The sequence below is a fragment of the Triticum aestivum genome, chromosome 2D (assembly GCF_018294505.1).
Source record: "Triticum aestivum cultivar Chinese Spring chromosome 2D, IWGSC CS RefSeq v2.1, whole genome shotgun sequence".
Taxonomy (NCBI): Eukaryota; Viridiplantae; Streptophyta; class Magnoliopsida; order Poales; family Poaceae; genus Triticum; species Triticum aestivum.
Window position 1 is genome coordinate 403,524,796 of NC_057799.1, and position 13,253 is coordinate 403,538,048.

At 45.1% G+C, this 13,253-nt stretch overlaps 2 protein-coding genes across 2 annotated transcripts; both read right to left on the minus strand.

Moving 5' to 3' along the window:
* Nucleotides 1-4,188: 4,188 nt before the first annotated feature.
* Nucleotides 4,189-5,527, minus strand: LOC123049431 (putative F-box/LRR-repeat protein 23). Its single transcript, XM_044472350.1, has 2 exons — nt 5,006-5,527; nt 4,189-4,915 (listed from the first exon to the last, which is right to left on the minus strand). The coding sequence occupies exons 1-2, from the start codon at nt 5,398-5,400 to the stop codon at nt 4,369-4,371; spliced, it is 942 nt and encodes a 313-aa protein (XP_044328285.1). The 5' UTR covers nt 5,401-5,527; the 3' UTR covers nt 4,189-4,368.
* A 759-nt stretch (nt 5,528-6,286) lies between these two features.
* On the minus strand, nt 6,287-10,555 carry LOC123053419 (3-oxoacyl-[acyl-carrier-protein] synthase I, chloroplastic). The gene is made up of 7 exons (XM_044476897.1): nt 9,939-10,555; nt 8,135-8,566; nt 7,744-7,917; nt 7,286-7,399; nt 7,115-7,216; nt 6,767-6,833; nt 6,287-6,593 (listed from the first exon to the last, which is right to left on the minus strand). Exons 1-7 carry the CDS (start codon nt 10,371-10,373, stop codon nt 6,526-6,528), a joined length of 1,392 nt encoding a protein of 463 aa, XP_044332832.1. The 5' UTR covers nt 10,374-10,555; the 3' UTR covers nt 6,287-6,525.
* Nucleotides 10,556-13,253: the final 2,698 nt, after the last annotated feature.

Sequence of the window (13,253 nt, forward strand, 5' to 3'; positions counted from 1 at the left end):
TTTCTCTTGGCATCATGGAGTGAAATTTAGATCTTATTAATTCATGAAGCACCTAGGGGGAAATTTTTGTGGCTAGTAAAACAGAGATTTCCAGTACTCCTGTAGAAGACGAGATCTTACCTCCTGAGGATGTTGACTCAATCCTTTTGGAACTTCTGCAAATGAGTAGGGAAATAGATGATGATTATGGTCCTTTGGAAAGAACTTCTTGTGACATGGATGAGTTCATTAAAGGTGGATTAAGAGCAAACATGACTCATTTTGAGGTTTTTGCTGTTAAAACACCAGTAAAGACTGTGTTGAGAAGGAAAGGGAGAAAAGAGAACCTAGTGAACCTATTTTTTCTCTATTCTGGCAATTTTTTAGAAGATATGTTTTATTAGAGAACAAATTAATAAGAATAGTTTAGACTTTATGGGCATTCATGAGACAATGAAAATGGACTTTACCCCATTAGAGTTTCTAATCTAAGTGGCCAGGAATCCTTTGATTGGTCCTTTCTTCCCTCAAGAGGTAGATCTGGAGGAATTCTAGTTGGCAAAAATAATGGCTCTTTGGTTAAAGATGGGGTGGAATTTGGTGAGTATTTTGTTAAAATTAATGTGATGAATGTGGCGGATGGCTTTTGCTGGGATTTGGTTATTGTTTATGGTGATGCCCATCATGCTGGAAAACCTAAATTCCTAGTAGAGCTTGTGCATCTCCTTAAAATGCCAAGAACCCTTTATTAATTGTTGGAGATTTCAATATGACAAGGAAAGCCAGTGATCAAACATACCTGGGGTTATAATAAGTGAAACATTCTTTTTAATTCAATTATCTCTCTGGGTTCATGTGGATATTCTTTCTAGAGAATTATCTGATCACACATCTCTCATCATATCCTCTAGGGATCTTCCTAAAAAACCTTATATTTTCAAATTTGAAAATTGTTGGTTTCAGAGGCCGGACCTAGATGACTTAGTGAGGAATATTTGGTGTAAACATTACCCTAGTAAATCTCTTTTGAACAGATGGCAAGCAAAAAATAGATCTCTTAGGAGGGCCTTTAAAGGCTGGAATTGGAATGTGAAAGCAGTTTACAAAAGACAGAAAACAACACCTTAGTGAAGAAATAGAGATGTTAGATAAAATGGAAGAAAATAGTTGTTTAAATGCCGAGGTCAGGCTCTGTAAATAGAATTGTCGAAGGGATTTGAAAATTATTTTAAAAGAGGAAGAAATTAAATGGATTCAGAGATCACATGAAAAGAAACTGTTTGATGGGGACTCCAAATTCCAAATACTATTTCTTTGGTAGGCATAGGAAAAATAGGATCATTAAATTGGTGCTGGATGAAGGGGGTCATTGAAGGCTAAGATAATCTCAAAGGCTACATTACTGGGTTTTATAAAAACCTCTTTGGTGAGCATGACATAACATCTTTAACCTTGGATCATGAGGGGGTGGATGTTTTGAGTGAGGAAATACAAGAATTTCTCATAAGAAATTCCCTGGAAAAACTCGAAGAGGTTGTTTTGTAATGAAAAAAAACAAGGCTGCTGGTCCTGATGGCTTTAACATAGAATACTACGAACATTATGGATCTACTTGCCATTTTGAAAGAATTGTATGATAATAACCTAGATATAGACAGTCTCAATTATGGTGTGATTTCTCTTCTACCAAAAAGAAGTGATGTTGATAGAATTCAAAAATATAGGTCTGTATGTTTGTTGAATGTCCCCTTTAAGATATTCACCAAGATCTCGATGAATAGATTGATTGCTATTATTAAAGGAGTAGTTAGAGCTTCCTAGATTGCCTTTCTTAAAGGTAGATATATATTGGAGGTTGTTATTGTTCTTCATGAATTCCTCAGCTCTTTACATAAAACAAAATCTTCAGGGGTTCTCTTCAAGATTGATTTTAGGAAGGCCTTTGAGAAGGTCAAGTGTCCTTTTCTTCTTCAAACTTTGAAGATGAAAACATTCCCTGATAAATGAAATGATTGGATTATGAAAATCATTTCTGGTGGTAATGTTGTTGTTAAAGTTAACGATGAAATTTGTCCTTATTTTAAAACTCATCAGGGGCTTAGGCAGGGTGATCCCCTGCCCGCCTTGATTTTTGACCTTGTTGTAGATGTGTTAGCTGTCTTGGTTGGAAGACCTATGGATCAGGGTTTAGTGTCTGGTTTAGCCAAAGATCAGACTGAAGGAGGTGTGGCTATTTTACATTTTCCTGACGATGCCATCTTACTCTTTCAGGATGATCTAGAGCAAGCTAGGAACCTAAAAATGGTAATGTTTGAAATTATGTATGGTTTAAAAATTAATTTTCACAAAAGTGAGGTTGTTTGTTCGGGAATGGAGGAAGATAGAACTAAGTTGTTTGAGGAAGTTTTTACATTGGGAGAGGCTCTTTTCCCATTACATATTTAGGGATTCTTGTTGATGAGAAGAGGTTGAGAAATAGTGATTGGAACCCATCCGTTGGAAAGATGGAAAAAGGGATGGGGGTGGCTAGGTAGGCTCCTCAATATTGCTGGGAGAACCACTCAGGTCAACTCCTCTCTATCTTGCTTGCCTTTATTCGTGTTATCCTTTTACGACCTCCCAAAAGGGATCAAAAAGGAATATGATAGGCCTAGAGCTAGTTTTATGTGGAGTGGGGAAAAGGATAAACATAAATATCACCTGGTGGCTTGGCATATAGTTTGCCAACCAAAAGAGCTAGGTGGTTTGGGGTTTTTGGACTTAGAATTAATGAATATTGCTTTGTTAGCAAAATTGCTTTGGAAACTGTTTAATGAGGAAGGGTTGTGGAAAAAGATGGTGTGGGATAAATATATAGGTAGCTCAACTTTAGGGAAAATCCACTTGAAACAGGTGGGCTCTCATTTTTGGCAAGGATTGTTAAAAATTAAAGGCCTCTTCTTGTCTTGCTGCAAGTTTTTTGTGGGGTGGCAAGAAAACCAGGTTCTGGGAAGATAGATGCCTAAGGAGAGAAAGCTTTCTCTAACTTTCCCGAGACTATATAATATTTCACAGAACCACCATATAACGGTGCATGATGCTCTGTCTTGCAATCCCACTTCTTTAAGCTTTAGAAGAGCTTTGGTTGGGGGAAAAGTAGAACATTGGGCCAAACTTGTAGATTTATTCAGTCATGCTTCCTTTGATTCTGAGGACAAACTCACCTGGGTGCTATCTGGCTCTCGGGAGTATAGTGTAAGTCATTTTACACTACAATGCAAGTGGGCTCTAAAGCCTCTGTCAGGTTTCTTTGGAAGACCAAAATCTCCGCTAGAATTAATAATTTCCTCTGGCTTGTTTTCAAACATAGCATTTTGACTAGAGATGTGTTGATGCGCCTTGGGGGGGGGGGGGCATGTGAGGCTGAATGTCTCTTTCTGTGGCAAGAATGAATCAATCGATCATCTCTTTTTCTAGTGCCCCCTGGCAAGGTACATTTGGAATATAGTTGGCTGATTCGGTGTGATTTCTATGATACTAATGCTTGTTTCAATGTGTGGCTGAAAAACAGGGGTTATGTGAAAAAGAAACGTTTTGTTGTTGGTGTTGCTACAGTTATTTGGAGAATTTGGAAAGCTCGTAACCTTGCTTAATTAAAGAGAATGGTCGTCGAACCAAGTGCGGTTCTGTTCAGAGTTTCATTTTGGATTAATGATTGGAGTGACTTGCAGGGGAGGGAGGACGCAAGATTGGGTTGTAGTGGTGCGCAAAACTTCTGGAGTGAGTTGCCACTGAAATCCACCAAGTGAGGTGAAGCTGGGTGTCGTGAATTCCAAGACTGGAAGGAGGTTGATCATCGACAAGTATCGTGGTCTTGTCGTCTTAAAAGAAGAGTGGCTTAGGTTAGCTGATGTTGGGGTTGAGGAGTCTGTAATTTTGACAAAAATCATTGAATGTATGTGTTGGAAAGCTCTTCCTAGGTGTGATAGGAGATGCTCCCGGGTTTTTTCCTTTCTTCTCCACCTGGGCTATGTTTCAGCCAGGTTTCTCCATGTTCTTTTGGCCTTTGCTTTTCCCATTGGAGAGGGTGATGGTGAGCGCGTGGACCCGGTGGTGGTGTGTTTGGGGCTTTTTGGCTGTAGTTGACGCTAGTTTCGTTAATGAAATCAGGGGAGTCATCCCTTTTATTTAAAAAAAAAGTGAAGTGAAAATTTGACAAGGTACATAAACTAAAGAATATAAACCAGTCTTTTCCTTATCCTGGAGAGGGGTGACAATGGTGTATGAGCATGTCGGTACAATCAAACGAACCAAAAAAAGTATCATTGCCATTATTAACCCATCCATTTGGTTGTACTCCTACTTACAGCAGCGGTATCTTGTGGGGTAGGTGCACACCAGTACACTAGACTACCATGAACTGAAATAGACTAACTCGTGCCAATCACACTGATGCTCGTCCTGGGTGTTCCACGGGGTCATATCCGGGGGAGAGAACTTCAGATCGTAATCGATCGTCGAATCATCCGGGAGCCTCAGTGTCTCGATCCCAGGACACCGTGCTCGGATTGCAGCAGCGCTCATCCCAACGTTGAAGCAATGGCGGATGTCGAGAGACTCGAGGCGCGGGCATCCGTCAAGGATGGCCGCCAGCCCGTCGTCGCTGAGAGGGTTGGCGAAGAGCTGAAGCGACCGCAGCCCGCCCATGGTAGCGATGGCCATGGCCTCCTGGTCGATGTTCTTGGTGTTCCACTTGCAGAATTGGTTCTTGCTCAGACGGAAGCGCTTGAGGAGAGGGCAGGCGCTGCCGACGGCCTCGCACGTCCCCGGGTAGACGTCGGTGCAAAGAGACAGCTCCAGCTCCTCCAGCAGGGTGAAGTTCGTGATGGTGAGGCTGAGCCTCTCGTCGACTATCCTGTCGCCGGAGATGATCCGGAGGATCTTCAGCGAGGGCGCCCTGTAACGAACAGATCACAGAAGGTTTGGTACGAAGTTGAAGCAGACTGATCAGCCAGCATGTTGAGGTGAGCAAGAAAAGAAAACTCACGCGTCGGCGAGGAGGGAGAGGACGCTGTCGTCCACGGCGCCCTCGCCGCAGAAGGCCTCGCACTGCCCCGCGGCGCGCCTCACGGCGGCGCGCGCCAGCCCACAGAGGACGGCGGAGGAGTGGCGTCTGGTGCTGGACGGCGCCGCCACGTGAGATCGGCGATCGGCGTGGGAGCGCACCTCGACGCGGCGCCACAGCTCCGGCTCGTTCCGCGCCGCCAGGCGCCAGGGGGTGCACACTTGGCCGGCCCCCATGAGGACGTCGACGTGGTCCAGCCTATGGAGCACGGCCAGCAGCGCGTCCCACGGCAGCCCCGCCCAGTCCCTCGCCGCCTCCTCCTCCAAGGGAGGTCCCTCAGTGCGGTTGCGGGAGGGCGAGGGCACCGTCGCGGCCATCGTGTCGTGTCGAGAGCACGAGGGGTATGGGAGCGAGTCTGCGAGTGGGCTTTCGTTTGGTACGTTGCTGCGTGGAATGGTGGAATTAGAAGGAAGGCCGAGCCTCGGCGTTAGCGTCACGTTTCTTCTGCTGTTTTGCAAATCACATCACAAAAGGTGGCCTTGATCTGTTTCATGTGCCTAAAATCCTCTGAGATTGCGGTGACCTTGTTTGCTCCGCTCAGGATGTTGACACGCTGGTTTATTCATTCATCCTTGACTTGGTGTAGTAGGTATTGAGTGGTGGTGGTAGCTAGGTAAGCTACGTCGCTGTGGTCGAGGTGTGCACGCAATGGCAAGCTCATCAAGGGCGGGTTAATCTGATCATTATCATTTTTTTAACTAGTAAAGACAAAGCTGTTTTAGTGACTGGCAACGTCAACAAGAAAAAAACTGCTTCAGTGACATGTTCTAGTAGGGAAAACCATTCCCCTCGACCGACTGATTTCTCGGCCCCTGTCCGCCGACCCAGCTCGTATGACGCGTGTCCCATGTGAATGTGATGTGTGTTTCGTGTGTTGTTCGTCACTGCACCTTACTGTTCCCCTTAAATTTTTCTACAACATCGTTATGTTGCAAAAAGATGGAAGACAAACAAAATTTGTAACAAACATCTGTTGTGAAAAAAAATTGTACGAAGAGACCTTAATTGCAAAAAAAAATCTGTAACAAGACCTGTGTTGTAATGATGGAGGGTACCGCTCGGCTGCTCGATGCGCCAATCCAACGGCTCGTGAGCCGGCCGATCTTTTAAAAAGATCAGCCAGCGGACTACTAGTAGACCATTAATCGAAAAACTGTCTACAACGGCACTTGTACAGGAAAGGGAGGGGGAGGAACATCCAAATGAACTATGTACCAAATTACAATACCGATGAATGATCCTTTACACTATTCCAGGTTTTCCACAACATGGTACACACGAGGAGCGCCCGAAAGAATGATCATATAAACAACAGTGTCCGGGTCAAGGCAGCACCACTCTACCAATCATCAAAACTTGCTACACAAAGCCCGTAAATTCAAGCAAGCTAACATCTAATCAAGAGGATGCCGCGGATTCTATATCTCTGAAGTGATGGCGAATCACGGCTTGAATGGCGCGAATACCACCACCGAGTTGTGCCCTCCAAATCCAAATGAGTTAGAAATAGCTGCATTTACAAGAGACCAAACACGCGTAAAGATAGAGATGCTGGCGACGATAATTGTAAGCACTCGCGAAGGGATGGTAGATTCTATGTGAGCTATTCTGCTGAGCATTTGGCTATCATTCATGATGAGCATCTCTCAAGAGAAGGGGGATGGGACTGGGGGAGGAACTCACCAACATTCACTTCATGCTGCTTCTTTTCGTTAGCTACTGTATCAAAATCAACTTCAGGCTCCGGGTTCTGCAAAAGAGAAACGACTCAAACATGAGAAACTTTGACGGTGTGTGACAACGAGAAAACCAGGAATTTTGCAAAATGAGCTCAGCTTGTCTTCCATGTTACACTTGGCACGGAATGTTACTCTGATAGATATTGGATTTTAACAGATATACACTTACAAGTTACAACAAGCCAGCCTTTACGAGGTAACTCAAAGGAGGTAAATAGAAGGTTAAACGCTCGCCAGCATATATATATATATGAACCAGCAGGAGATTTGGACAGGATAATGACTAACTTACAAATTGGTTAATGGTAGGATGCACCCATCCAGTAGTTATGGACTTGATAGTGGCGATAGCTTCTAACCCACCTGCTGCACCCAGGCAATGGCCTATCATGGACTGGCAGGCAAGGAAGTGATATCAGATAAGAGAACAACTATGAAATGACATGGAAGCGAGCGGGCGAACCTTTGTAGAATTGATCTTAATCTCAGATGGATTCTTGAAGACTTGCTTAATGGCTCTTACTTCAGCCAAGTCACCAGCAAGTGTCGAAGTTGCGTGTGCATTGATGTAATTCACCTAAGAATACGTCAAATGGAATCAAAATCTGCTGACACTTGCTTAAAATTGCAGCTAACCAGGGGAACACTAAGCTTACAAACAAATGAATTAATATTCTAATGTGACAGTACGGTGTTTTTTTTGGGGGGGGGGGAGGGGGGTAAACTACCCATCCAAATTAAAATTTCAAACTATCATATTTCACTTAAAAAAAGAATCTTGTTGATGGGTCCCCCAGATGAAAATTTCAACGTATTTATCTGTCACAGCAATATTTTGACTTCTGATATTAGACTCATGCTAGGAAGGAAAAAAACTGCAGCTGCACAAAAAAATGGCTGGGCAGTTGATTCAAGATATACCTCCTCTGGTGCAACACCTGCATCTCTGAGACTCATTGTAATACAGGATGATACACCCAGTCCATCTGATCTAGGATCAGTCATATGGTAAGCATCACAGTTGACCGCACCTCCCAAGTATTCAGCAATTATTGGTGCATCACGCTTCATTGCGTGCTCCAGGCTCTCCATAACCTATTGTCGAACAAGAGTTTCACCGTTTAAGTGTTACATGTCGCTAATAGCAGTAGGATCTAATTGATGACTGAAGTTCATGGTGGCGAACTGAGAATAAATGTAACAACCTGAAGCAAACAACAAGCACAAAAGAAGGAATGCAGACAGCTAAAATGATTCTAAAGTACATAAAAATATTTAAAAACATGATATTCTTTTTGTTAATCGACCATACCAGTACACCAGCACCTTCACCCATAACAAAGCCATCTCGCTCTTTATCCCATGGCCTAGATGCAGTTATTGGGTCATCGTTCCTTTGTGATAGTGCTCTACATGCTACAAAACCTCCAAGGCCGATTGGAATGATGGCAGCTTCAGTTCCACCAGCGACAATGATATCAGCCTCACCACGACGAATATGGTTTGCGGCAGCATAAAAGCAGTAGTTGGAGGTTGCACACGCAGTTGAAATTGAGTAGTTGGGGCCCATGAAACCAACATCCATGGCAAGCAAGGCTGAACCCATGTTAGTTATAGCATATGGGATAAAGAAAGGTGAAATTTTTCTGTATCCCTTCTCGATAAGATTCTGAACACCATCGGAGAATACTGAAAGGCCACCCATGCCAGAACCCACAAGAATACCAGCCCGCCCCACATCAAGCTGTTAACAATGAAGTCATTAGCGAAAGAGACATTTCAAAAGACGAGATAAAAAATGAACCAACAGAAACCTAGAGAACATGTGGAATTTATAGCAGTATGGAAATGATGGTAGACTAGCCACCTATTGACAGCCTATCGGGCAGAAGAAGCAACCAACTTAACCAACTGCATAAGGGACCATCAAATAAATTCAGGGATTCACCTCTAAGGCCTTGTACAATGGGAGGTGCTTAGAGAGATGCTTAGAAAATAAACCGGATTTTTCTGAAGCACCGGTGCCTATTTCTACAGGAGAGACGCTTAGTTAAGCGTCTATCCTATACAAATAAGCACCGGTGCTTAAGAAAAGCCTGGTTTATTTCTCTAAGCACCTCTCCTAAGCACCTCCCATTGTACAAGGCCTAACTTTTTTTGTATTGATTATGATTTCAGACAAGTGCTATGCTATCTACAAACATGCATCAAACGGAGATTATTGAAGTTGAACTCACACAAATTCACAGGGATTTTAGGGTGCAAACCATCTGCAGTGATTTAGGAGCTTATACGCAAAGCAGGTTCGGATCATATAAAATCTGTGAACAATAGTTTACACCAAGAAACACAAATTTATCTGTCTCGGTTTTCTTTTGTTCCCTAGCCATCAAGAAAATTTCCTTTTGAAAGAAACTATGAGATCATCTCACAAGCAACAAGATAAACGTGTATTTTCTTCAACAAATATCAAGCTACAGATATGTATAACCATTTCTAACAAACCTATAGGGTGTAAAATTGCCCAAAATGAAGCCATACTTTTTTCTCAAACTAAATCCAATTAGACCTTTTTTCCTATTGAGAACCAATGACGTTGCCACTGTTTGGGCATTTTGATTTCAGCACTCAAGTTTAATACCCAAGTATTTTGAATAGTGGTCACTGAATTTTCAGTCCATGCATCATCCTAACTGATTCAGACAAAAGATAAATCATACAGAAATAAACTGTTCATACTGATTTACAGTCATCAGCCAGTCACACACATGTAACACAATCACAACCTGCATTGTTCATAAATCAAAGGTTGTCTTGAAGTGACATCTACACTCATATGTTGCACCAAGAAGGGCTTTCAGGGAGATAAAAATTGATGCCAAACATAACATAACCAAGCCAAACATTTTCTACAAAAATTTCCACTAAGCCAAAGGAAAACAACTGGAAATGATTTCAACTCAAGAGTCTACTACTCCCTCCGTTCCAAATTACTCTTGAACTAAAACCACGACGAGTAATTTGGAACGGAGGGAGTATTTCTGCAATGTCCACATAAAACAGAGAGCTCAGTTCACTCGGAGGCAAGGGCGCGCCCCGCTCTCCGTCTCACTCACCTTGCCGTGCGCGTCGGAGCCTGCGCCGATCCCGGCGCTCTCGAGCGCCTTCTTGCCGCTGAGGATGCAGTACCGGATGCAGTCGTCGAGCCTCCGGTCGTTCTTGCCGTCGATGTACCCCTCAGACGAGAACCCCCGTATCTGCCCGGCGAACCTCGTGGGGAAACTGCTGGCGTCGAACCGGTCGATGGGCCCGACGCCGCTCTCCCCGGCCAGGAGCCGGTCGTAGAATGTGTCCACGTCGTTCCCGAACACCGACGCCAGCCCCATCCCCGTGATCACCACCCGCTTAGTGGGGTCCGTCTCTCTCTGCGGCGGCGCCGAGGCGCGGACGGCCGCGGCGGGGCGCCGGCGCGGGCGAGCGCGGCGGCGGGGGAACGTGGGGAGAGGGACGCGGAGGCCGAGGGCGTGGGGGGCGGGGGCGTGGGCGTGCATGGCGGAGCTTGCGGTTGGGCTGGCGGGAGAGCGAGTGAGGTGGTTAAATAGGCGCGGCGGTGGAGGAGGAAGCCGCGGGAGATGCGCCGGGCGGCGAGGGTGGCGGTGCCGGACACAGCGGAAAGATGGATGGATGGATTTTTGGAGGGAGGGGTTTATCGTGGATTGGATTGGGAGGGTCGGAAATCAGAACTGTCACTTTCAATTACTACTGGTACGTATTTAGAGCATCTTCAACAGCCGCCCGCGGCGTGCTAAAAAGCATTTGCAGCATGTTGTTCATGAGTTTTTGCGCTGCGTAGAGCGCTTGCTCCAACGGTGCTACAAAGTTTAGTGCGCGTGAACCGCTCCAGCAACCGCTACAAAAAAACTACGTGCGCGTTCTCGCACAAACAACATATGCACTCCAAACACAACAAAAAGATAAAACACAAACAAAATAAATCTACAATAAATAGTTCAATTTTATTATTACAGCTCAAACAAATAGTTTATCTTGCAATAGAACAAATAGTTCAACAATACAACATCAAACGCACAAATCATGATACTCTTTGTCGGCTATTCCATGTCCACCACTCCTCGATGAGATCCTTCTGAAGATCATCATGCATTTCGGCACGTCGAATGGCATGATAGGAGGCAACAAAACGGGTCACCCTGGCAGCCCTCCGCCGCACTCGCACGGGATGTCCCAAGAGCTCATACTGAGAGTAGTCTAAATCTTGGCCACGTTCATTCTCGATGATCATGTTGTGCATGACCACACAAGCGTGCGTGATGTACCAAAGCATCTTTTGATCCCAAAATCTAGCCGGTCCTCTCACAATAGCAAATTGGGCTTGCAAAATCCCAAAAGTCCTCTCCACATCTTTTCTAGCCGTTGCCTGAGCATTGTGGAAATCAAGATTTTTCTTACCTTCCGTTTTTTTCAATGTCTTCACAAATGTTTGCCACTTTGGGTAGATGTCATTCGCAAGATAGTAGCCATAGTTGCATTTATGGTCATTTGCTACAAACTGCACCGGTGGCAGTTCACCATTTGCAATCTTATTCATCAGTGGTGACCAATTAACAGCGTTGATGTCATTCAAAGATCCAGGCATTCCAAAAAAGGCATGCCAAATCCAAGTCTCTTGATCGGCCACCGCTTCAAGGATTATAGTGGAACCCTTTTTTTGGCCGTGGAATTAGCCATGCCATGCCTTAGGACAATTCTTCCAACTCCAATGCGTGCAATCTATTGAGCCAAGTATACCTGGGAAGCTGCGAGCTTTGTTCATCTCCAATAGCCTTGCGGCGTCTTCGACATTGGAAGATCTCAAATACTACTGGCCAAACACTTGCACAATTCCGACTGCGTAGCGCTTGACACACATGATGGCTTGACTCTCACCCATGGCCAAGTGGTCATCAACTAGATCAGCCGGAATACCGTATGCCAACATAAACAAAGCGGTTGTCACCTTCTGAAAGGTGCTATGCCCGAGCTCTTCAGCAGCATGCCTGCTTTGCTGAAAAAACCGGTCATGGCTCGCTAGTTTCTCTGCAATGCGCCTGAACAACTCGGTGCTCATCCTAAACCGGCACCGGAAGTACGACTCGGGGTACACGGGGTTATCCGCAAAATAGTGCCTCATCAATCTGTTGTGGGCATCGATCCTATCCCTCCAAATTTTCTGCCGACCCATAACCGAACCACCGTGCTTCGGTTTTTTATTGATGTGCATAGCTAGGATCATTGCAAGATCCTCCTCCTCTTCAATATCAAATTCTTCTTCGGAAGAATCATATGACGAACTCATGTACAATGTTCAATTTAAACTAGGCTATAAAAACTACAAACAACATGCAACGCAAGATCATACCCATCACAAAGCACCTCTCCCATTGCAAGATAAATCAATCTAGTTGGCCAAACCAAAGGAGAGATCGGACATAAATACAAAGCTATAACAATCATGCATAAAAGAGTTCATACAAGACTCAAATAATATTCATGGACAATCTGATCATAAACCCACAATACACCGGATCCCAAGAAACACACCGCAAAAAAAGATTACATCGAATAGATCTCCAAGAACATCAAGGAGAACATTGTATTGAAGATCAAAGATAGAGAAGAAACCATCTAGCTACTAGCTATGGACACGTAGGTCTATGGTAAACTACTCACACATCATCGGAAGGGCAGCAAGGTTGATGAACAACCCCTCCGTGATAGATTCCCCCTCCGATAGAGTGCTGGAAAAGGCCTCCAGATGGGATCTCACGAGAACAGAAACTTGCGGCAGCGGAAAAAGTATTTCAGGTGGCTCTCTGATGTATTGAGAATATTTGGGAATTTATAGAGGCGAAATTAGGTTAAGAGGTGCCATGAGGGGCCCACAAGCTGGGGGTCGCGCTTTGTCGTGGTGGGCACACGGCAGATGCCAAGGGATGGCTAAAATAGGAGGAGGCTCGAGGGCACTGGTGGGCTCCAGAGGCGAGGTCGGCATGAGCGGGCGTGGAACGCAAGACATACCCAGGTTCGGGGCTCTCCGGAGAGATAACACCCCTAGTCCTGCCGAGTGTAGTTGATATGTATCAGTACAGAGTTGCTCCTAGAGCTGTATCGAGGAAGAAGGGAAGCTGGCCAGGGCTTAGGCTGCTCCCTCTCCTGGGGTGGCTAGTCTAGTCGATCTGGAGTGTGCTGTGGTTCTCGTCGTGCGTGTGTGAGCGCTGCCCGTATGCATGAGGGCTCCTGGGGGGTTTTATAGGCCAACCCCCCAGGGGTACAATGGTAATGTTACAAAGCCGTGGGGCCAGCTTGTCATCATCCGGGAAGCCGGCGCCGGGACCCGCCGGGCGTTTGGGCTCGCTGGGTTCTCCGGGCGC